The 23,189-nt window shown below is 37.4% G+C and overlaps 1 protein-coding gene and 1 non-coding gene across 3 annotated transcripts in view; both read left to right on the forward strand.

Annotated features, from left to right (window-relative positions):
- Positions 1-517: 517 nt before the first annotated feature.
- Mfsd14a (major facilitator superfamily domain containing 14A) overlaps positions 518-23,189 on the forward strand; it is a 39,771-nt gene continuing 17,099 nt past the window's right edge. The window contains exons 1-2 of one of the 2 annotated variants that reach the window (XM_003479172.5): positions 519-767; positions 17,812-17,907. In XM_003479172.5, the coding sequence (XP_003479220.2) occupies positions 684-767; positions 17,812-17,907 (180 nt within the window). In that variant the 5' untranslated portion in view covers positions 519-683. Of the gene's footprint in view, positions 768-17,811; positions 17,908-23,189 lie in introns of both variants that reach the window. The other variant, XM_063254825.1, reaches the window with a different exon arrangement.
- Positions 12,215-12,318, forward strand: LOC111754364 (small nucleolar RNA U13). Its single transcript, XR_002789061.1, has one exon. It is a non-coding gene; the product is annotated as a small nucleolar RNA U13 (small nucleolar RNA).

Here is a 23,189-nt window from a genome sequence, read left to right on the forward strand (position 1 = left end):
GTGTGCCAATTATTTATCGGCAAGGAAATAAAAAGGTTCAGCTCTGTAATCCCAGCACTCTGGGAGGTTGAGTCCGGAAGATCTCAAATTTGAGCCAGCCTTGGGCAATTTTCTGAAACCTTTTGTCAAAGTGCAAAAGGAAAAAGTAGGTAAGAGGGGAAAGGCCTTGGGTTCAATCCCCAGTTCCGCAAAACAAACGAAAAACCTACCCTACCTTCACCTCTTCGGTTATCTATAGGAAAACATTTTTCTCTTGCTGTTGTCATCATTTTCGCCTTGGTTGGAACACACTTGGAGGTTGTTGATAGTTTAGGACTTCTGATTACAATTCCAGTTGCAACTCTTCGTCAGGTACCGGCAGGCAACAACTTTCTGAAACTTTAAAAATTAGTTGCTCTGCGAAAGCTCCCCCCGCCCAAGGCTGCCCAGCATTAGCAGGGGCGAGACGCCCGCGAGGGCGGGCGCGGCGGCGTCACGTGGGCGGGGCGGGGCGGGGCAGGCGGGGCGAGGCGCTTGTCGGGCGATCGCACGATGTGACGCGCCGCCCGAGGCAGGCCGGGCCCTCAAGATGGCGGCGGGCGCCCCGAGCGGCTCGGCCCGGCAGTAGTGCGGGAAGGCACTCGCCGCTGGGGCCGGCCGCCCCGGGAGTGGCTGCAGCAGCTCCAGGAGTCGAGGATGGTAAAATGACCCAGGGAAAGAAAAAGAAACGGGCCGCGAACCGCAGTATCATGTTGGCCAAGAAGATCATCATTAAGGACGGAGGCACGGTGAGCTGGGCTCCGCACTGGCGGCGTCCCTGGGGTTCCTGTCCCGTCTCTTTCTATCCCTCTGCTTCCGCCTCCGCCGCTCTTGCCGGGGCCGAGGCTCCGGTGTCTCGGCGGGGACTCCAGCGCCGCCGCTGCGAGGGTTACGCTTCTTGGGCCGGCCTGCGCCTCCGGCCTGTCCTAGGCGAGGCCACTCCGCTGTCGCCGCCGCCCCGCCGGCCCCGCGGGCCCCGCTCCCTCCGCCCCCGCCACCCCTGCCGTCTTGAACTCAGGTGCGCCGCGGCCCGGGCTCGGTGGCCGGTTCGGTCGCGGGTGGGCACCCGAGCCGCGCTTCCCCGCCCCGTGCGGCCGCAGCCCCGCTGCCATATGCTGCTGACCCGGCAGCCTCGCGCTGGCCCGCTCTGGCGTACGCCGGGCCCGGCCGCAAGAGCCTGTCGGTCGGCTGCTTTCTAGGGAAGTCCTGCCTTTAGTGCCTTTAAAAATACTACGTAGAATTAATCTTGGCCTAAGGCTTAGCGGAAGAGCCTTTGGAAGGAAGACAGGTTGGAGACTAAAGTCTTGCATTTTAGAAATATTGTTATTCACAATAAACTTACCAGCAGGGGATAAATGATTGATTGAAGAAAAGAACTCACTTATACTTTTTTTGTGCTGAGATTTCCCGTTGCTACTCGCTGATATTCTCTCCTTTCATATGATGTTCTGAGATAGAATGAAGTAGGTATGTTTCCGGAGAAATGCGTAGATATGGTTTCTTTAATTCCATTTCTCTTTGTATTTTGATGAAGCCTTGATCAACTCCTAGCACAGTATTAAATTTGTAAGTAGGCCGGTACTGAAGGTGTGCCGAATTCAGCTGAAATAAACGACAACTTTTTTTTGAAATATTTCAGAATATAGCCTAGTCTAAGGATGCCAATATTTAAAAAGCTTGGGACATATGGAACGATTTCATATTGTATTTTTAATTAGTTGTCAAATTTACTTGTTACCATAGCACTGACATTTGTTGAAAAAGTAATTTCTCATTCTTTTTACTATACTTGGTTAATGAAAATACTACTTTGATCAAGTGAGTTGAGAATAGTCCTACTTTTTTGACCAAGTTGGTAAGAGAAAAATGCTGTTTCCTTTGTCAACCATAGGCAATACGAAATTTTAAAATTATTCGTAAAATCATCACAAAAGTCAATTTTTAAAAGCCAAGTGATATTTAAAGTCAGTGTCTTTTGCAAAAGATAATGGAACCATGATCAAGAAGCACACCTTCCTTGTCAGTGTGTTTTTATTACATTTTTGTAATTCTGATTTGTTCCGTAGCATATTCTTCCCAAATCTTGTAATTTTGAAAGAACTTTTAAAAAATATTTTTTATTCTTTTATCTGTTATAAAGTAATAGTGAATTTGTAGTTGGAATCACGAGAATTAAACATGATTTTTTTGCACACATATATTTTAAGAAGTAAAATAAATTTGTAAAATACTGTGAATGAAAACTTAGAGCAGTGGGCATTAGATTTATTTCTCATCTTATTGCATTTTAATATTTCACTTTCTGTTTTAAGCAGTGGAGAACTGTTAGAATTAGGGCCCTTGTTTTGCACCTTTGAGTCCCACTAGGCCTATTTAGTATGTAAATTCAAAGTGATAACGTATTTTGTATTAGCATATTCCTAAATGAATTTTTATTATAATTTTTTATACCTATACATAATCAGGAGATACATTTTTAATAAGTGTCAAGTTTTTGCTGTACATGTACAGTGCATTGTACTCTAGCTATAAGATGAAAAAAGTGCAGCCATTATAATCCCAGGTGTTATTTTAAAGTGGCAATTGCTTTTCTGCCCTTCACAATAGGTGAGACTACTGTTGTGATTTTGGTGGTGGGGGGTTGATTGATGTTTTGAGACAGTCTTGTCTTGTAGATCAGGCTGGCCTTAAACTCACTGTGTAGCCCAGGCTGGCCTGAACCTTGCAGCAATCCTCCTGCCTCAGACATTTGATTACAGGTGTTTGCCACTAGCCTGGCTGAACATTTTTTAAGGGAAGAACAACTGCCATTTGATACTTTGATCGTATGTGTATATGTGTGTATGTGTGTAATTCGTTGTACAATTAAAATGCATTAAAGCTATATGTGGACATTTTAGAGCTTTTAAAAGGTTTCAGTGGATGGATTCATTCAGAGGCAAGTGTTTGAATCTCTATCTGTGATCAGTGTATGACTAAATAGCATTTTACATTTCAGTGATAGGGATTTGATTCCCCATCCCTGCTTTTTTTTTCCTCTTGTTTTAAAAATTTGCCTTGTCTTTTTGTTCATAACATCTGTATCAGCTGGATCAGACAATTTTAATATTTATAAACAAAATAAATAGTAAATTATTTGTGGTTTGTCAAATACTTAAAGCCAGTTTATAGTTTTAAGCAGTTGGAGAAGCGAACCCTTTTGTACAAACCAGGTTAATCATAAATTACTTCCCCCGACCCCTGTCATGGATCTATAACTGAGAGCTTTGAACACATGAGTCAAGGACTCTGCCACTTAACTGTACTCCCAGTACCTTATTGACTATTTTTTTATGAAATTATATTTCAGTCCATTTGAGTAGTGTACAATTAAGATACATTAAATTGTGTGATTCTATACCAGGAATTCTTAACTTGAGGGGTCTTTTTCTGAAATTTCTAAATTTCTTTTGATAACTATACAGTTTGCTTGCAAGATTCCTAAGAGCCCATACTTTCCAAAAGAGCAATTGTGTTTGAAAACAGCACAAGTAAAGCTGATTGTGGTGGCATGCACCTCTTGTAATCTTAGCACTTGGGAGCCTAAGGCAGGAGGATTGTGGTAAGTGAAAGGAAGGAAGGAAGGAAGGAAGGAAGGAAGGAAGGAAGGGTAACTACAGGATAAGTTCCACAGTTTGTAGTCATTTATTGTATACCATTTGTTGATATACATTTCAGTGACCATAACACTGTTGAATTTGCTTTTCAAGCATCCATTTGTAGAAGTAGTTTTGTTATGTTTTCATGCATGGAGCTAACATTTGATATATACCAATTTAGCCATTTAAGGTAGTTGGTTTAAAAGGACATTCTTAAATTTTTAGAATACTTTAGTTTTGCTAAATCATGATCATATAGTCAGATTATATAGGCATTTCTTGGAGAGGCTATGAGTTATACATTTATTAACTCAGTTAAATGTTCTCCAAGTTTAATTTTCCTTGTGGTTTTTCAGTGTTTTTGTTATCTCAGTACTACAGTTATAGGGATACATCTCTAACAAAGTAGAAAATACACAATTCTTTCACAAGCGGAATAGTAAAATAATTTGAAAGATTTGATAGAAAGCAGGGCATATGTGAATTACTTTATTAGAAGCACTTAAAAGAGTGAAACTGGCATATTATTAGCAAAGTAAAACATCCTCAGATAATCAGAATACTACATTTTATTTCTCTTGATGTATTTTATTTTAGGCTTTTTGTGATAGGATCTCACTATGTAGTTCAAGCAGAGCTTGAACTATGTAGTCCAGACTGGTTTCAGACAGGGATCCTCCTGCCTCAGCCTCTCAAGTGCTGTTATTGTAGGTGTGTGTCCCTGAGCCTGGCTTTTCCAGATTTGAGTTGATTTTTCTGGCACTAGGAATTGAACTCAGGACCTTCAGCTTGCCCGGTAAGTGCTATGCTGCTGAGCTACATCCGTAGCCCTTCCTCCTGATTTTAATGAGAATAAATAAGAGTCAGCAAGCATAGAGTCCAAGGTGACCCAATCTCTTACGCTTTCCTGAAGAATGGCTCAGGTGGTTAATAGGACAGGCCTCAAAGATGTGAATTCTACAGACTCAGTCTTTACAGATCCAGAGAGCTGTTAAACAGTCTTTTTTTTTTTTCTTTTTTTTTCTCTTTTTCGGTTTTTATCGGTACTAGGGATCGAACTCACGACTGCCTGCTTGCAAGGCAGGCGTTTATGCCGCTGAGCTTAAATCCCCAGCCCTGTTTAACAGTCTTTTAAGATTGTATATATAGTTGTCTGTTATCCTTGGAAAATTGATTCAAAGACTCCTCTTCCATCACAAAAAGCACAGAGATACTCAGTACCTTACATGAGATGACACAGTATGTACTATTTATGTCTAACCAATGTCCACCGTCTGCATATTTTATTTACAGGTTTCTTATAAAACCTACCACAGTGTAGGTGCTATGTATGTGTTTGTTACACTGTATTCTTTAGGAGATACTGACAAGAAAAAGTCTGTACATGTTCAGTGTGAATGTATTTCCTTTCTTGAGTGTTTTGGACCTGTGCTTGGTGAATCCATGGGTGCAGAACTTACAGATAGAATGCCAGCTGTGCTGTTCTTGGCAGGTGTCTTCTGGAAGGCAACACCACAAATGACTCAACTCCATCCTTCACCTTTTACTTTATGTTAGTGCTTGGGGATAAATGAGAAATTTTCTCCGATTATGTATCATGATATTATTAGATCATGTGCTTGCCATTATAATAATGTCTGCAGAAATTTGCCATTGGTGAATGTAACTTGTTTGTAGCTACTGAAAGTTTGAAATTTAAGTAAAAAGAATAGCTTTTTCCAAGTAGTGTTCTAAAAAGTATATATGATTTAAAATTTTTATTTATGGATTCGAGTTGTGCTTTAGTATTATTTTGAAATGGAAGTGTCAATTAAAGTTGATAGTTTCAGCAAGGGTACTGAAGTAGGTTTTGTCTTCTTGATAGCAGGTGTGTTAGTTTATTCGTCATAGGTTCACTTTTTCAATTTATGGAAAGTTGTGAGTTTTACCAAGTACTCTGATTTAAAGAGTCTTTTTAAACAAGCAGTGATAGATAATATTTTTCATTTAGCAAAATATATCAAGAGAGTTAGAGGTTGCAATGAGACCAGCTCTAAGTTTAGGTTCTGTTCTGAACATTGATGACTCTTTGATTTTTGAACTAGTAGTTTTTTCCTTTGTTTTTATTGGCATATTTTAGAAATACATAATGCTAATAATTATCTTAGGATGTTTGTACTTGTACATTAATATATCTTGGTGGTGCTGTTTTTTCCTATCCCCCCCTTTTAGCCCTTCCCCTCATTCACAAAAGCTTTGTCTCCATTTTTTCTTTTTCATTCTTTTTTTTCTTTTCTTTTCTTTTCTTTTTTTTTTTTTTTTTTTGTCTTTTTCGTTTGTATCGGTACCAGGGATCGAATTCACGACTGCCTGCTTGCAAGGCAGGTGCTTATGCTGCTGAGCTAAATCCCCAACCCCTTCATTCTTTTTTTTCTTCCCCCCTCCTTTCCCTTGTTCCTTTTCTCATTCAAACATTTTCTTTCCATTTTTCAATATCTTACTATTATACATCTTGGTACTTATTGTGTTTTTCCCACCAGAGAAACCATGTGATATTTGAGCTTATGTTTTCAATTTATTTTATATAAGTGTAGTCTCAAGGTTCATGCATTTCCCTAGAAATGTCTCAAGTTTATCCTTTTTATGGCTGGGTAATACTCCATTGTATTAAAAAACATACCTTTGGGGCTGGAGATTTAGCTCAGTGGCATAAGCCCCTGCCTTGCAAGCAGGCCGTCGTGATTTCGATCCCCGGTAGGGGGGTGGGGGGAGGTTACCTTTTCCCATTCTTCAGTTGATGAACATTTGGACTGTTTCCAAGGTTTAGGTATTACACACTATACCAATATAGATGTGGATGTGCATATATTGGTGTGGTATGATGCTTTTAATTCTTTTGGGAAGATACCAAAAGGGGATTATCTGGGTCAAGTGGAACCACTGATTTTAGTTTTTTAGGGAGTCTCCATGTGGATTTCCACCAGTCTGGTGGTTACACCAGTCTACAGTCCCACTAACAGTGGAGAAGAGTTCCTATTTCTCATAGCTCTGCCAGCATTTGTATATTGGTTGGTTTCTTTTCTTTCTTTCTTTTTTTTTTTTTTTTTTTTTTTTTTTTGTCTTTTTGAGACAGGGTCTCGCCATGCAATTCAAGCTGGCCTTGGGCTTACTATGTAGGCTAGGCTGGTCTTGAACTCTCAACAATCCTCCTGCTTCAGCCTCCTGAGTGCTGGGATTACAGGCGTGAACCACCATGTCTGGCTTCTATTGGTTGGTTTCTTTTCTTTTCTTTGTAGCAGTTGTGTTTAGTATTATTTGATTTCTTGATAGTGACCATTGTTTTTGGAGTGAGATGGAATCTCAGCATTGTTTTAATTTATGTTGCTTGAATGACCAGTTGAACAGTTTTTTATATATGTATATACATTAACCATTTCCACTTCTTCACTTGAGAAGTTTCTATTCATTTCTGATGCCCAGTTTTGGATTGGTTCTTTAAATGGGGAAGGGGGTATCTGAAAAAAATTTTTTTATTTTGTTTTGTGTTTTGATATTATGGATCAAATTCACAACCTTGTGCTTACTAAGCAGGCACTGTGCCGCTGAGCTATATCCCTAAGCCCCTTTTTGAGTTCTTTTATTCTAGATATTAGCCGTTTGAGGAATAGCTGGCAAAGTTTTTCTGCAGTCTGTGGGTTGTCTCTTCACTCTGTTGGTTTTTTTCTTGCTGTGCAAAAGCTTTTTAATAAGATCCCAGTTGTTGATTCTTTGTGATGTTTCATGTGCAATTGGTTTTTGTTCATAAGTTTGCCTAAACCAGTGTGTTCAGGAGTTGTATCTAATTCTCTCTTTAAGCAGATTTAGTGTTTTTGTTTTAATATTTAATTCGTTGATCCATTTTAGTTTTAGTTTAATGCATGATGAAAGGTATGGGTTTAGTTTTACTCTTGTGCATGTGGAAAGCCAGTTTTTCCAGCACTGTTTATTAACAAGACTTTCAGCGAAAATATTTGGCCCATTTGTCAAAGATAAGGTGGCTGAGTGTGTTTGGAGTTGTTTCTGTATCTTTAATTTGTTCCATTGATCTGAGGTCTGGGTGTGGGTGTTGTGAGTACTATGCTATTTTTATCATTGTAGCTTTGTAATATAATTTCAACTCCTTCTAGCCTTTCCTTTGTTGCCCAGAATTGCTTTTGCTTGTTGAGGTCTCTTCTTGGTTCCAAATCATTTTTAGGATTGTTTTCTCTAATTATGTGAGATATGCTGTAGGTACTTTGAGATTGCATTAAATCTGTGTAACAGTTTTGTAAGTATGGCCATTTTCACTATATTGATTCATCCTCTCCCAAGAACAAGGACTAGATTTCCATTTTCTGATATCCTGTTTGATCTCTTTTTTCTGTATTTTTTTAATGTAAATGTCTTTTATGTCCTTCATTAGATTGATTCCTAGGTATTTCAGTTTTTTGGATGGCATTGTGTAAGGTGTTGTTTCACTAATTTGGCTCTCAGTGAATTTATTGTTTCTGTACGGGACAGCTATTGATTTTTGAGTGCTGACTTAGTATCCAGCTATGTGGCTGAATTTGGTTATTAAATCTAGAGGTCTTTTGGTTGAGTTTTTGTGGTCTTTTGTGTAGAGTTTCATGTCATTCCCAAATAATGATAGTTTAACTTTGTTTCCTACCTGTATTCTTCTAATAGCTCTGACTAATATTTCCAGAACTATATTGAATAAGAACATTGATGGTAGATATCCTTGTTTTGTTTCTGATTTTAGAGCAAAAGGTTTCAATTTTTGTCCCTTTAGAATGATGCCTGCTGTTGATTTGTGATAGATGGTTTTTGCTAGATTGAGATAAAAGACCATCTTTTCCAATTTTCTGTAGGGTTTTTTTTTTTTTTATCATGACTGGGTGTTGACTTTGTCAAGTGCTTTTTCTGTATCTATTGAGATACAGTTTTTTCTCTGGCTCTGTTGATAAAGTGTATTACATTTATTGAGCTGCGTATGTTGAACGATAGCACATCCCCAGGATGACTCCTGCTTGTTCGTGATACATAATTGTTGTGATTTGAGTCTGGATGTCCCCCCCCCCCCCCAGTGCCTCATGCAGTTAGGGAGATGGGCTTCTAGGGTTTGTGAATGAAGCATGGTCTGATGCTGGGATTATGGCTGTGAGTGTTACACTCAAGTGACAGTGGCCTACATACAATATAAGGGCAGAAAGCATCTTCTTTCCATACTTCTTTTCTTTTGTGCTTATTGCTTTTGCTTTTTTCTACTCCTACGAGCTGTTGCCCTCTGCTGTGTGCCCCTCTGCCTTGGAGCCAGCTAATTATGGACTGAAACCACAAACTATCAGCTAAATAAACCCTTCTTTCCTTCACTTTGGGTGTCAGGTATTTTGTCCCAGCAACAAGAGAAAACAGTAATCTTCATGATCTGCTGCATTCTGTTTGCCAGTATCTTATTGAGGATTTTTGCTTCTATGCTCATTAGGAGGATTGACCTGTAGTTCTCCTTTTTGGTTGGATCCTTCTCTCATTTTGGTATCAGGGTAATGCTTTTTTTTAGTAATGCACTTGGGAGTATTGCTTCCCTCTGAACATCATTAAAAAGTTTGAGAAATAGTGTTATTAGGTCTTCTCTGATTCTTGTAGAATTTAGCAGTGCATCATTGGGCCTCAACTTTTCTTTGTTGATAAGTTTTCAGTTTCGTTGACTGATAGTGAATTAGTTAGAATTTTTATGTCTTTTTGATTTAGCTTTGTTAATTTGTGTTTAACTAAGAATCTGATCACTTCTGTGTTTTCCATCTTATTACAATATAGGTTCTTTAAGTAGGTGTTGATGGTCTTCTGAATTTCTGCAGGATCTGTTGTGATTTCACCCTCTTCAATTCCTAATTCCATGGATTTTTGTCTGTCCTTTTTTTGATATGTTTGTACATTTTATTTAATCTTTCAAAAGAAACCAACTTGAATTCACTGGTTCTTTGTATGATTTTCTTAGACTCCATTGTTTTAATTTCTGTTCTGATCTTTATAATTTCCCCCTTGTTGAGCTTTGGGCTTGACTTGTTCTTTTTCTGGAAGCTTGAGGTTCAACATTAGGGTGTTTATTTGAGCTTACTCAGTTTTTCTGATATAGGAATTTACTGCTATAAATTTCCCTTGTATGCCTGCTTTCATTGGGTCTCATAAATTCTAGTGTGTTGTATTGGCATTATGTTTAATTATAGATACTGTCAGATTTCTTCTTTAATGTCATCTTTGACCAATTGATTCTTCAGGAAGGTGTTATTTAATTTCCATGTGTTTATGAAGTTCTTGTGGTTTCTTTATCCATTGACCGCCAGTTTCATTGCATCATCAACTAGTAATATGCATGGAATAAATTAGTTTCTTTAAATTTACTTAAGCATGCTGTGTGAGGTAGTATGTAGTCTATTTTGGAGGACATCTGTGTGCTGCTGAGAATAATGTGTAATCTGATGTTGTGGAATGGAACATTGTAGACATCTACTAAATCTCTTTGTTCAAAGTTTGGTGCAGTTCTGATGTTTCCGTTACTTAACCTGTTACCTGGGCGGAGGTCTAGGTGGGCCGCTGTCCATTGTTCCACCTCATTTCTCTTTGGGCTTTTCTTTGGTGTGCTGGATGTCTGATGCTACATCTTGCTTAGATGTTTTCTTTCTTTTTTGTCATGTTGCTTACTAGAATTTACCACAAAGCAACATAATTTTAAACTTTAGGGCTTTTTGTTTTTTTTAAAGAGTAAAACTTGATCTCACTGAAATGTTTTGGGGGATTGTTCTTTTTTGTTTGTTTTTGGTGGCATTGGTGGGATTTATAATTTTCATTGAATAAAAGTATTCTATTCTAGGGGCTGGAGATTTAGCTCAGCAGTATGAGCACCTGCCTGGCAAGTCTGAGGTCATGAATTTGATCCCCTATACCAAAAAAAAAAAAAAAAAAAGGGTAATTACAAATGTACTGTGTCTTTTACAGGAGTTATATGTAATGGCTATACTAAATATTATAGTGATGGATAAAAAGAGATAGAATGTATAGTGTCCTCTAGTTAGGGTTACATCTCAGTTAAATCCACCATAATTGGAAAACATTGTAATTCAGAAACCCACTTAAAAATCTAAATTATTAAACATCGTAGTTTAACAACAAAATACTGTACACTAGGGGCCAGGAATATAGTTCAGCAGCTGCCTGGCAAGCGTGAGGTCAAGAGTTCAATCCCCGGTACTGAAAAATGAAATACTGTACACTATGAGAGTGTCACATGTTTACCTTTGTGATTGTGTGGTTGACAGTGAGCTGAAGCTTGCTACCACTGGCCATCATGCAGGAGAGTGTTATGTACTATCCATGGAAAAGATCAGAACTTGAGGTACGATCTTGAATATGAATCACACTGCAATAGAGCTGAAAAATTCAGAATCAAACCATTGTTAAGGGACTGTCTTTAATTCGCTTCATTTCTGTTGTACCACAAGATCTAATTATGGAATAGTAAAATATAAAGCCTTCCTCAGGGATCATGAGATAAAGAAAATTTAGGCCAAATATGATGAAATGAGTGCCTTATATAGCTAAAATATGACTTCATAGTAGTTTTCTATTGCAACAGTGAAAGAATAAATAGATAAAAGACTGCCAAAAACGTAGCTAATGAAACTGGCCTGTTCCCAGTGGAATGTATGGTTTGGGAATCTGGAGATTAGATACTGAGGGGTGGAGGTGAGGGTTAAAGGAAATTGTTTCTGACTTGTAAGGAGGGTGAAATCAGGGATGACTACCATGGAACCATTTCTTATGCCTCCATGTGACAGTTATCTCATTGAACGAACTTTTGGTACAGTTACTTAACCATCTTTTAAGGGGACATCCTGGCCACCTAAAGTTGAATATGTGTTAATTCATGTTACATAGGTCTTCAGAATTTTTCACTTTGTTTCTCTTGGAATTCTCACGAACATCTTCACATGTCATCCGTTTTTGTTCTGTCCTCTTATTAATGTGAACTTCACACGCCTGGTATTGGCAAGTGCTGTTCTTACTGGTCAGATAATTTGCCCTTCTTGCCTATCACATTTCCCACTGGTGTTTTTGTCCATCCTATATCCTTTGTTTTCCGTCTCAGATTGTTCTTAATTTTTTTTAAACCCAGTGCTTAAATCAGAAGTACTACTTAAAAATGTTAATTCTAAATCAATAAAGTGTTTTAAAAATGTCCATTTTGAATTCATGAAAATGGTTTTTTTATATCTAATTTATTTAAAATAAAAGATGGATATGCAGGTTGAGTACCTGAAATGCTTGGGATCAGAAATGATTCAGATTTTGGAATGTTTACTTAGATTTTATTTTTATTTTTAAAGAGGGTAAAACCAAGGAAAATAAAACAGAATAAAACCAATCAAAATAAACCAGTATAAGTGATGCAGCACTTCAGAACTTTATGAAATCAACAATAGTTACTATAATAGCCTTTTGTTGTCTTCAAAATAGCTGCAGATACCTTTGGACATAATAAAACCAAAAAGAACAGAATAGAGATCCTCAGGTTCATAAGCGTGATGATTGGGTGTTCATGCTCTATGTATGACATGTGCCTCCTTTCAACCTTGTTATGACCTCGGCACATAATACCCGTCTGACATGAAAAAAAAAAAAAAAAAGAACAGAATAGAATAGAAACAGTAAACAAAAAACAATGAATGCAATAAAGGACTTCAAAACAAGCCAACAGTAAATCCAAAATGGCTACCATAATGTCTTGCTATCTTTTAGCTGCTCATGCCATCAGATTTAACATAATCAAATACAACAAAAGAGAGTAAAACCCAACCCAAGAAAACAGTGAAAATGATATTGTTTCCAGGCAGGGGTCACCTCCTTGTGAGGCCTGGTTCTTTTCCCCTGCAGCCAGCAAATGGTGCTAAGAGAGAGGTTTGGGTCTGGCTGTCCCCATTCCAGCAAGACCCACACATGGTGCTGGTTTCCAGGAGGGGATCCCTACTTGTGAGGCCTTGTTCTCTCCCCACAAAGTCCACCAATGGTGTTGACTCAGAAAGAGGCTTTGGCTGGCTGAAAGCTAGTGCCCTGGATGCCCCCTGCTGGGGTGGAGACACCCAGATCCTTAGATTTTATTGATAGAATATCTCTAATCTGAAAAGCACCCCAAAAGTTTCAGATTCTGGGTGTTAGATTTCCAGATTAGGGATGTTCAGTCTGTAACACCATAAAATTACCAGTATTTTATCTTACTTTATTTAGTCCTTTTGAGACAGAGTTTCCTTACGAGTTTATGCTGGCCTGAAACTCACTTTGTAGCCAAAGTGGGCCTCAAACTCATCAGGATCCTCCTGCTTCAGCCTCCCAAATGCTGAGATTATAGGCATGTGCCACCATGCCCAGGATCCTCAAAATTACCAGTATTTTAGAACAAACAAGTGTCTTTATTACTGCTTTGAATTTCCGTTTATTTTTATTTTTAAATGTTTTTGTTTTTGTTTTTCCTTCTTCTTGCAGTGCTGGGTATCAGGCACAGGACCGTTTATGGGCTATGCAAGAGTTCTACCACTGAGCGACGCTCTCAGCTCCCCTGATCCACTTTTAAAAGTTGTACACAACATAAGAAAGTGGTTCAGGAAGGACGAATACTAGATAGAGCTACTTAGTCTTTCCTATTTTAGCTTTGCAGTTTTTCTCTTAGACATTTTTCTCTAAGCATTACTCTATCGCTTAAAAATCACTACCCGTCATAAACACTGTTGACTTTGTTTTTCACAGCCAAATTATTCTATATGTATTATTTCATATCCTACTTTGATTTAAAAAATTGATATTGTCATAAAGCATTTTTACATATCATTAAAAGTTATTATTAAGCAATTTGGGGCTGTGTATTCTGTATGATTTGTAGACTGTGATTTGAATACAGGATGCAAAATATGAAGTCAAATATGTAGTTTTTCATTATTCCCAGGATTGTAAAGCTGCCTGTTTTTTGACTGCTTGGTGATTTCTGTGGTATAGAATGCCACTAAAATTTTTTTTCTTTTTGGTACAGGGAAACTGATTCATGACCCCACGCTTGCCAGACAGAAGATACTTTTAAAATTCTTGATGTCTATCCTTTATTTTTTTTTATATCATAATGTTGCCTTGCATATTTTGCCTCATTAAGATACTGATTTTGTTGCTGCTGTTATTATTTTTGCAGTACTGGGGTGTACCCAGTGGCACTCTACTGGAGGTACATCTCCAGTCTCTCTTATTTTTTGAAACAAGGTCTCACTAAAATGATTGAGTGGGACTTAAACATGTGATCCCACTTCCTCCATCAGTATTTCCTCTAGGATTGGCACTGTGTACCAGTGCTTCTGGTTGTTTTATGATTTCTTCAATAATCGTCCTCTTCTCTTCTCTCTCCGGTGCTGGGATCATCAAATCCAGGACCACATATATGCTAGGCCAGTGTCACACTCCTAGTCCTTGTTTATTTTTAGATTTAGTCACTGTGTCTAAAACTGAATTAATTTTTATGCTTTTTCCTTTCCTTACTGTCCAGCCAACCAAGCCAGAAAGTGAAACATGTTTTTTTTTTTTTCTGGGTACCAGGGTTCGAACTCACGACCGCCTGCTTGCAAGGCAGGTGCTTATGCCGTTGAGCTAAATCCCCAGCCCAGTGAAACATCTCTTAATCTTTGATCTTCCCTTACCTTCTGCACATCTAGTCAGCCACTCAGTCCGGTTCATTCTATTTCCTAATATTTGTTACATCGCCTTACTTTGCTCCGATCCTGCCACCACTGTTTGATTCAAGTTGTTCTTTCTCACCTAAGTTTCTGCTGCAATAGTCTGACTCCCTTTCAGCCTGTTTGCCACATAGCGTTAAACATTATTCTTGAAAGGCAATCCTGTGTTGTGATGTTACTGTGTGGTTTATAATATTGGGGTATTTTCCTGCAGCCTTTAATTTAAAGGTCTCAACGTGACTGAAAGGGCCTTTTCTAGTCTTCGTATGCACACACTCTTGGAATGCAAGCCCTCTGGGAGACTGAGGCAGAAAGATTGCTGGTTAGTGTCTGGCTTGGGCAACTTAGTAATTAAACAAGACTCTGTCTCAGAATAAAAAGTGGAAGAGGGAGGTTGGCGAGCTAGTGATGTAGCTCAAGGCAAAGGCGTTAGTAGTACCAAAAAAGACCTTTTTCATTAACATTTCCAGCCTCACCTTTTTGCTTTGTTTTTATTACTACACATTTCCAGTAAATAAATTCATTGTAAGGTGCAATGAGTGTTTTACTCCTCCCCTAAGAGGACCTGGCCAAGATCCTTAACTGCCTGATGAGAGGGTACAACGAAAGGATGAAATAAGAAACAGATAAATTTAGTACTATATGTGTGGGAACTGGGAGGCCAGTGCCTGAGGATGGGTAGAGACTAAGACACTCTTGAGTTGGCCACTATTTATTGGACCTATACAATGATAGGAGGGGGTAGCAGACAATTCAAGTGGGGGATGACTTAGCTTAATCTTTGGATGACTCCAGAGGATTGAGATGATTTTATGCTAAGGATCTTGCCCTGAGGTGTTTTTTAATCTTAGTGGTGTTAGTCTTAGTGGATGGGAGAGGATAGCCCATCCCCAAAGAGTTAATGGGAAATATCAAAAAGGAGATACTGATCATCAAAACCTCCATTTATCTCCTAGGGAATTATACAGATTAGCTACTGTGGTCCCCAATATGTCTGTATGGGTCTGCGACTTGTCTTCCTTAGAAATGAGGCATGATGTGTTGACTTTTGCATATCATGCTTCATTTACCTCAGATACTCTTGGTCATCTTCACCCTGTCTTTTCCCCCCAGACATACCCGATAATACTAATTTTTTTTTTTTTTTGTCTTTTTCCTTTTTATCGGTACCAGGGATCGAACTCACTCACAACTGCCTACTTTCAAAGCAGGCGCTTATGCCGCTGAGCTAAATCCCCAGCCCCTGATAATACTAATATTGTTCCCACAGGACTTTGGAGGTTTTAGTTTATGAAAGTACCTTCTACCTTCTGGGAACCCTTCCTTCTTACTCTTTGTGACTGATACAGTGCTCTTTACCTAAGTGGAGAACCACTTTTAACACAATCTTTTTGGTGTCCATTTTGCCCTGTGAATATATTTGCATAATTTTGCATAATCTCTAAATTACCTTGTGTGGAGATGCTAAGGATTGAATGCAGGATGTCATGCATATAAAGCATGCATGTTGCTACCTCTCCCATCATATGTTTTTTGCAATCTCAAGCATCTATAAGATACCTGTTAATGTGGAACACAGATTTCTTGGTCAAGTTTGGGAAATTGGTTTCTTGGAAATTTACAATATAAATTAACGTTTTAAAGACATCAAGAAATTCTTCTGGACTTTACACTAGGTACTAGGTATATGTGATGTTGAACAAAACAGGAGTTTACCAAATCTTTGAAGCATATTTGAACTTATCTTACGATATTTGCTTTATTTAGAACAGACCATCAGCCTTTTTTTCCTAAAACTGTTCTTTGGTTCTCTGGGAACCCTGTATTTTTTTTTTTTATTCTCCTGATATTTCTTTTTAGCTTTCTTCATGGTTTTTTCTTTTTCTTTTCTTTTTTCTTTTTTTCTTATTACTAAAATGTTGGTGATCTTTGGGGCTCTGTTTTAGCCCACTCCTTTTACATTTTATATCTCACCGAATCTCACCTACTCTGGTTATTTCAAATGTTTAATGTTTTTATCAAGATTCAGAGATGGTAGAAATGTATTATGCAAGTAAAGTGGGCAGTCTCAATTGGGCGTGGTGGCTCATGCCTGTAATCCCTGCATTTGTGAAGCTGAGGCAGGAGGATCATTGTCAGCGTGGGCTACAAAGTGAGCTTAAGGCCAGCCTGAACTGCATAGTGAGGCTCTGTCTCAGAAAGACAGAGAGAGAGAGAGAGAGAGAGAGAGAGAGAGAGAGAGAGAGAAGAGAAAAAGGGGAGCAGTCTCTAAGAACCTTAAGTAAATTTGAGGCTCATTGGGGAAATGCTGACATTATCAGCCTGTACTATTAGACAACCAGTCTAAGCATTTGGAAGTTTTCCTTAATTTGTCCTCTCATTATCTATAAAGTTATGCCAGTTTCAAATTCTGTATGCTTAGAGCTATTCCTTCCTCTTCAGCATCTGTATATCACTTTCCTACTCTCATCATCTCTTATTTGAGCCAATTCAGAGAGCTTCCTTTTGCAGTTAGTGCCTCAGTTTTGAGCTTTAGGAAATCACAAGTGATGTATTGAAAAATGTAAATCATTCTTTTGCTTAAAAGCCTTCACTGATTTCCTGTGTGTGTAAAGATGAGAAAGTTAAAGGCTACCTCTTCTGTCTCCCTCTTTAGTCTAGGACTAGGACTCTTTCCTCTAGTCATGATCCTTGTCCACTTCATAATGTTTTTCTCTGATGTGATTTATCTATACCACTTCTTTGGCCATACTTATTCCTTGATTCATAACCTGTATCTTTTTGTTATATTTACATATAAGCAGATGATTACAGTGTAATCTCTTGCTTAGTAGGCTGTGAATTTTGAGATTTTGGGAGTGAGTCTTGGTTGTTTTTATAGTCACAGAATTTCTGGTATGTAGTAGGCGCTTTGTAATGTTTGCCAAATAAGTGAGATCTTGTGCAAATTTGTTCCCAGCTGTGGTCCTTCAGCTGTCCCCTCCTCTCAAGTTCCTCAGTTGCAAGTTCAGGTACCCAGATCCTCTAGGTCAGGAGAGACATTTGTTAATTTTAAATGTTGATGATGCATTATGGCAGTATTTGAAATGATGAAGCATCGTTTTAGTCTGAGAAATCCAAACTGTTAGTATTTCTGCAAAAAGCTGTTGAATATACTTGAAAGCCTAAGGTATGAAACTGTAATGTTTGTTTGCCTGCATGTAAATTCTGATCTTAAAAAAATGTTATCCAAGTTAATTGAAGAGACTAAGCAACAATAGTTCCGACTACGTATCTCTATTATAAAGTGAGGCCTGACTGCATGTTCTTAATAAATATGTATTGATTATTATCACTTTAATAACTCTGGAATGCACTTACTTTTTAACTTTTTAAAAAATCTGTTTTTGTAGCCTCAAGGAATAGGTTCTCCTAGTGTTTATCATGCGGTTATCGTCATCTTTTTGGAATTTTTTGCTTGGGGACTATTGACGGCACCCACCTTGGTGGTAAGTAATCTTTAACTTATTTACCACTGACTCTGAAACTTTTTCTCTGGTTTTGGCCCTTTTCTTTTTCCTGTTCATGGTTAACTCCCCAATATTGTCAGTTCTTCAGTACTTTTCTGTATTTTATTGCTTTAGTAGTCTGTTCTAACCTTTCCCTTTTCCTTACTAAAAAAGTAAGCAGGGTGGTGGTGGAAGTGTATGGTTTTCAATGTGTCCACTGACGTGTTTAGGCACAGGCTTAATCATCACTTTGAATAGTGTGAAGGAATTCTTACACCAACAGATTTCGGAAAATAATGTTTGTGACTGACGTAATATGCATAATTATTTGGAGATTTATTTGCAGTTGCATTTTCCAAATAAAAAATGTAATTTGTGCTAAAGATCTAGAGAGAGTAAAGCTGTTTTTTTGTTTTTTAATTACCTTTTTAAAGATTTGGAACCTTAGAAAAGACCTCTAACAAACCAGACAACTCAGATAATAGCTAGTTTTCTCCTATCGGTGTAGATAAAGGGAATTGAATGAAGGAAATATATATGTGGTAATTGTAACTTGAACAACTATTTCTAAGATGACAATATGTAATCTATTAACTAGTGATTTCTTACTTTTTTTTTGAAATTCTGTATTGTACTCTTATACTATTTTGCTTTTTTTTTCCCTTTAAATTAAAAAAAAAGTTATCTGTGGTAGTTCATTGTATTTTGAAGCATAGATGCACAGCTTATCAAATCCTAGAAAAAAAGAATTTTTAAAGTAATATAGGTAATGTATTCAGAAACAGCATGATCATTATTAATTTAAAAGCTTTTTTACAAAAGAGCTTTTCAAAAACTGGATGACCAAGTAGATTGAATTACATTTATAATGCAGATTTTTTGACATATTTACCAGCAGTTAAATAATTTTTACTGTATATAAAATAACAGTTATGAATATATGGTACATATTCATATTAGTGAAAGATTCAGAAGAAATATCAGTTTGAAGACTGGGAATGTAGCTCAGTGTGAAGGGTTTCTGGATTTCATTCCACAAACAAAAAAAAAAGTCAATTTGAATGTATTTGATTGAGAAACTTTCCTTTCTGAAAGTACTGCTGGTTTACTTGTAATGGTTCATCAATTCTACATAAATGAATTTTCAAAACAAAATTGTGATGTAGGCTTACAAATTAGCCAATTATTTTTAGTCTACTAGTTTCTGATAGAAATCATTTTTTTAATGTTTCTAATTTTTTCTTTTTTTAATGTTTGAATAAAATGGATTCTGACAGAAGTCTTTGAAAAATTAATTTACACATTTCCTGCCTTCATAATCCAGGTTTAGTGATCTGGAACTTCTTCACATGGTGCAAAGTCATTATGATATTCATAACTTCATTATGTTGTAGTAACCTCCTGTAACGGAGTCCTGAAGTTCTCTAATGTGCTCTAGTGTGCTTGTTTATAATCTGCTATCGGGTTAACTATAAATGTCAGGTGGATCTTCACTCTTGTGGTTTTAATACATTCTCTTGTTATGTGAAACAGTGTATTCTTTTAATCTTCACAAATCATTTGGTTTGAAAAGTCAAGAAACTTGATGACTATTATTGTGATAGTAATATTAATACTTCAGCTTAGGCTTGCTTGACTGGTGCTCAAGGTTTTGGGAGGAATACTGGTAGTTAATTGATTTATACTTATGATTTATTTTATTGATTGATTGTCTTTTTGAGACAGGGTATGCAGTTCAGGCTGGCCTTAGGTTCACTTTGTAGCCCAGGCTGATCTTGAACTTGCAAACAGTTCTCCTGCCTCAGTCTCACAAGTGCTGGGATAACAGGTGTGCACCACCACTCCTGGCTTTTGTTTTTCTTTTCATATTCATATTTTAGATAGTTGAGGTCCTTGGACTACTCAACCATTAGCAACTGTTTATAAGGCTTTTTGTAATGTTCCCATAATCTGCCATCAGGATTTGAAGTCTGTATACCTCCTTAAAAAGGTTGTGTCTGGTTTTGTAGGAAAATCATCTTTTTTGTGTAATTTGGAATAGGTCCCTTGCCAGTTGGACAAAGAGAGACTATTTTCTTTAATAAGGAAAGAGTTTCAATTTTAATAGACATGAGAAAACTTTATCCTCAGTGTATTCTTAATTATTTATGTAAGAGTCCTAGTATATTTATTTTTTGTTGGCTGGCAATGCTAAGGATCAAATCTAGGGTCTTACACATGTGAAACAAGCACTTTACCACTAAGTTGTATCTCCATCCCTCATTTCCCCACCCCCTTTCTGTGCTTTTGCTTTTAAAATACTGTATATTTCTTTCTTATTGAATCCAGAGCCTTCCCACTGAGCTGCCATCCCAGCTCTTTTTCGTTTTTTAAATTTTGAGACAGGTCCAGCCCAGACTGGGCTCAAACTTGTAATCCTCTTGCCTCAGCTTTCCAAAGTACTGGGATTACAGGCTAAAATACTGGATTCTGATTAGGAAAATAAAAGATGCTAATTGTTTCACAGTGTAGTTCAGATTGGTTTTGAGTTCACTACGTAGCCTAGGCTGACTTCAAATTTGTGGATCCTCCTGCCTCAGCCTCCCAAGTGCTGGAATTATGTGTGCATTACCTGCCCAGTTTTTTTAAAAAATGTTTTTAAGATCAAGCATCTTGCCTTGCAAGCAGGCGGTCGTGAATTCGATCCCTGGTATCGATAAAAATTAAAAAAAAAAAAAAGATCAAGCATCTTCTCAGAAGAAAGTCCACATATTCAGCTGAGAGCTTTATTTTTGCCTCCGTACTGATTGCTTTCCTTATCTGTGGGTTCTACATTCTTAGGTTGAACCAACTGCAGATTGAAAATACTTTTAAAAAGAATTGGAATTATACTAAAACATGTACAGACTTTTTAAAAATGTCATTACACTAAGTAGTGTATAACAGTTATTTTGTATTTACATTATATTAGATACTATATAATTTAGAAATGACTTTAAAGTACACAAAATATTTGTATAGGTTATCTGCAGATTTGTTTCAGGTACTTTGAACTTTGGTTATTACACATTTTTTTTTTTTTTGTCTTTTTCCTTTTTATCGGTACCAGGGACCGAACTCACTACTGCCTGCTTTCAAGGCAGGCGCTTATGCCGCTGAGCTAAATCCCCAGCCCTGAACTTTGGTTATTTAAACAACAAAACTTTTCAACATCACTATGGGAAACTGTGTAGGTAATATGTAAATCTGTGTGTATATGCCTTTATGTATAACATACTCATGTTGCCTTTTGTAATCCGGGCCACTGAGTGGCTGTTATAAGATAGTAAGCAATGTAGAAATGTGTAAGTAGGACATGAAAGTTCTTCCACAACTTACATACCATTTCTGGGCAAGGTAATACAGGGGTGGTCTTTCTAAGATGGGTTAGCCAACAGATTGAACAGTTCTGTCAGAATGTGTAATCTGTTAACTCAAGTGATTTTTTTTTTTTAACCAAAATTGAGTGTCTCTACTGCTAGGTGAGTTTTTTTTTTTTTTTTTTTTCACAAAGTCCTCACATTAAAGAGTTTTTTCAAAATATCTGGGCCTTAAAACTTACCTTGCTAAAATCGGATTCAGTGGTGAAGCCTAGGCACATGATTTTTTAAGAAGTGATCCTGCTGTGTTAGTATATAAAATGATTTTGCTTGTTTCAAGACTTCTAGAAATTATTAACTTTTTTTTTTTTTTTTTTTTTTTTTTTGTGCTGGGGTTTGAACTCATGACCTTCGCTTGCCAGGCAGGCACTTATACCACTGAGCTAAATTCCCAGCCATTATTAACATTATTGACAGTAATCTTTGATTTGGACTCTTTAACTGCCCTGGGGGGGGGGGTGTTGGGAGGTACAGAAAGGTAGGTTTAGGCATAAAAAAGGCACCAACTAATGACATTTTTCTCTTTCTAAACATCTGTTAACTTTTTAAAAAGACCTGAGATTCTAGAAATACTAAGCCAGTGTTTGGTGGTTCAAGCTGCTAGATACTCAGCATATGTTATAAGACCCCGAAACCCACTAGTATCTCTTCTGTTAGTGTGCATTCTTTACTACAGAGATAGTCTCAAGGCATTTACTATTTCAAGGATTATTCTAAAGAATTTTAAAGTTCTTAAAAATTTTAAGGTTGATAAAATTTCTTAGTATTTTTTCCTATTCAAATATAAAGAGATTGTGACAGATCATAAATTTTTACAATTGAATTACTTATTTTTGTCTCTTTTAAAATGTTACAAATTACATGGATTTAAAGAAGAATTGCCCTAGAGAGGAAAATTTGGTAGCAGAGGAACAATTTTGAAGATCTGGAGGCTGGTAGGGAAGATAATGGGGCCACAAGTGCACATAGACAGAGCACCATTGTATAAGAGTGTGACTTCCAAAAGACACAGGACTGTTTCTAAAGCATTGAGGAGGACGCAGATTGATTGGAATGAGAAGTTGCTTGGCAAAGCAAGTCCTTGGTGACATGATTGCAAATTATAAACCTCTCCTGGGTATTCATTATGCCTTTTTTGTTTTTTTTTGAGACAGGGTTTTGCCGTGCAGTTCAGACTGACCCTCAATTTAGTGTAAGCCCCAAACTTACAGCAGTATCCCTGCTCAGCTTCCCAAGTGCTGGAATTGCAGGTGTGTGCCACCATACCTGGCCACCATTCATTTTTTATCTTGTTCAACTTGTGCTTTGTACCAAAAATAGGCCCTTAGTAATTGGGAAGAAAATAGATGACTAGAAAAGGTACTGGAATACCAGTTTCATGAATTTAAAATCTTTTCTGCTAGAACAAGAACTAGCAAACTATGGCCAGAGGACCAACTCCTTTTCACAAACTTTTTTTCCATAGACTATTTTTATAAATAAAATTTCACTGATGCTCAGATACGTTCATATATACTTTGTGACTGTTTCTGTTCTACAAGGGCACCGTTGAGTACTTGGATTAAGACTATCCTGCAAAGCTAGGAAAAGTGAGAACTATTTACTATCTGTAGATTTTCTATTTAGTTAATTATTTATCTGCAACAAGGTCTTGCTTTGTAGTATTGGCTGGTCTTGAACTCACTGTGTGGTCCAGGTTGGCTTCGAACTCAAGGCAATCCTGCCTTAGCCTTCTAAGTGCTGAGATGATAAGGGGTGCACCACCAAACCTCGCTGTAGCTCCTTCTTTTAAGTCTTCTAGTCTGTTATAAATAACCACAAAGTATCTCAGTCCTAACACTATTGAAATTTTGAGCTAGATAATTATTTGTTATGGCAGCTGAC

This window comes from Cavia porcellus, unplaced genomic scaffold (assembly GCF_034190915.1).
Source record: "Cavia porcellus strain 051 isolate PalLab524CR breed Dunkin Hartley unplaced genomic scaffold, mCavPor4.1 scaffold_1, whole genome shotgun sequence".
NCBI classification, from domain to species: domain Eukaryota; kingdom Metazoa; phylum Chordata; class Mammalia; order Rodentia; family Caviidae; genus Cavia; species Cavia porcellus.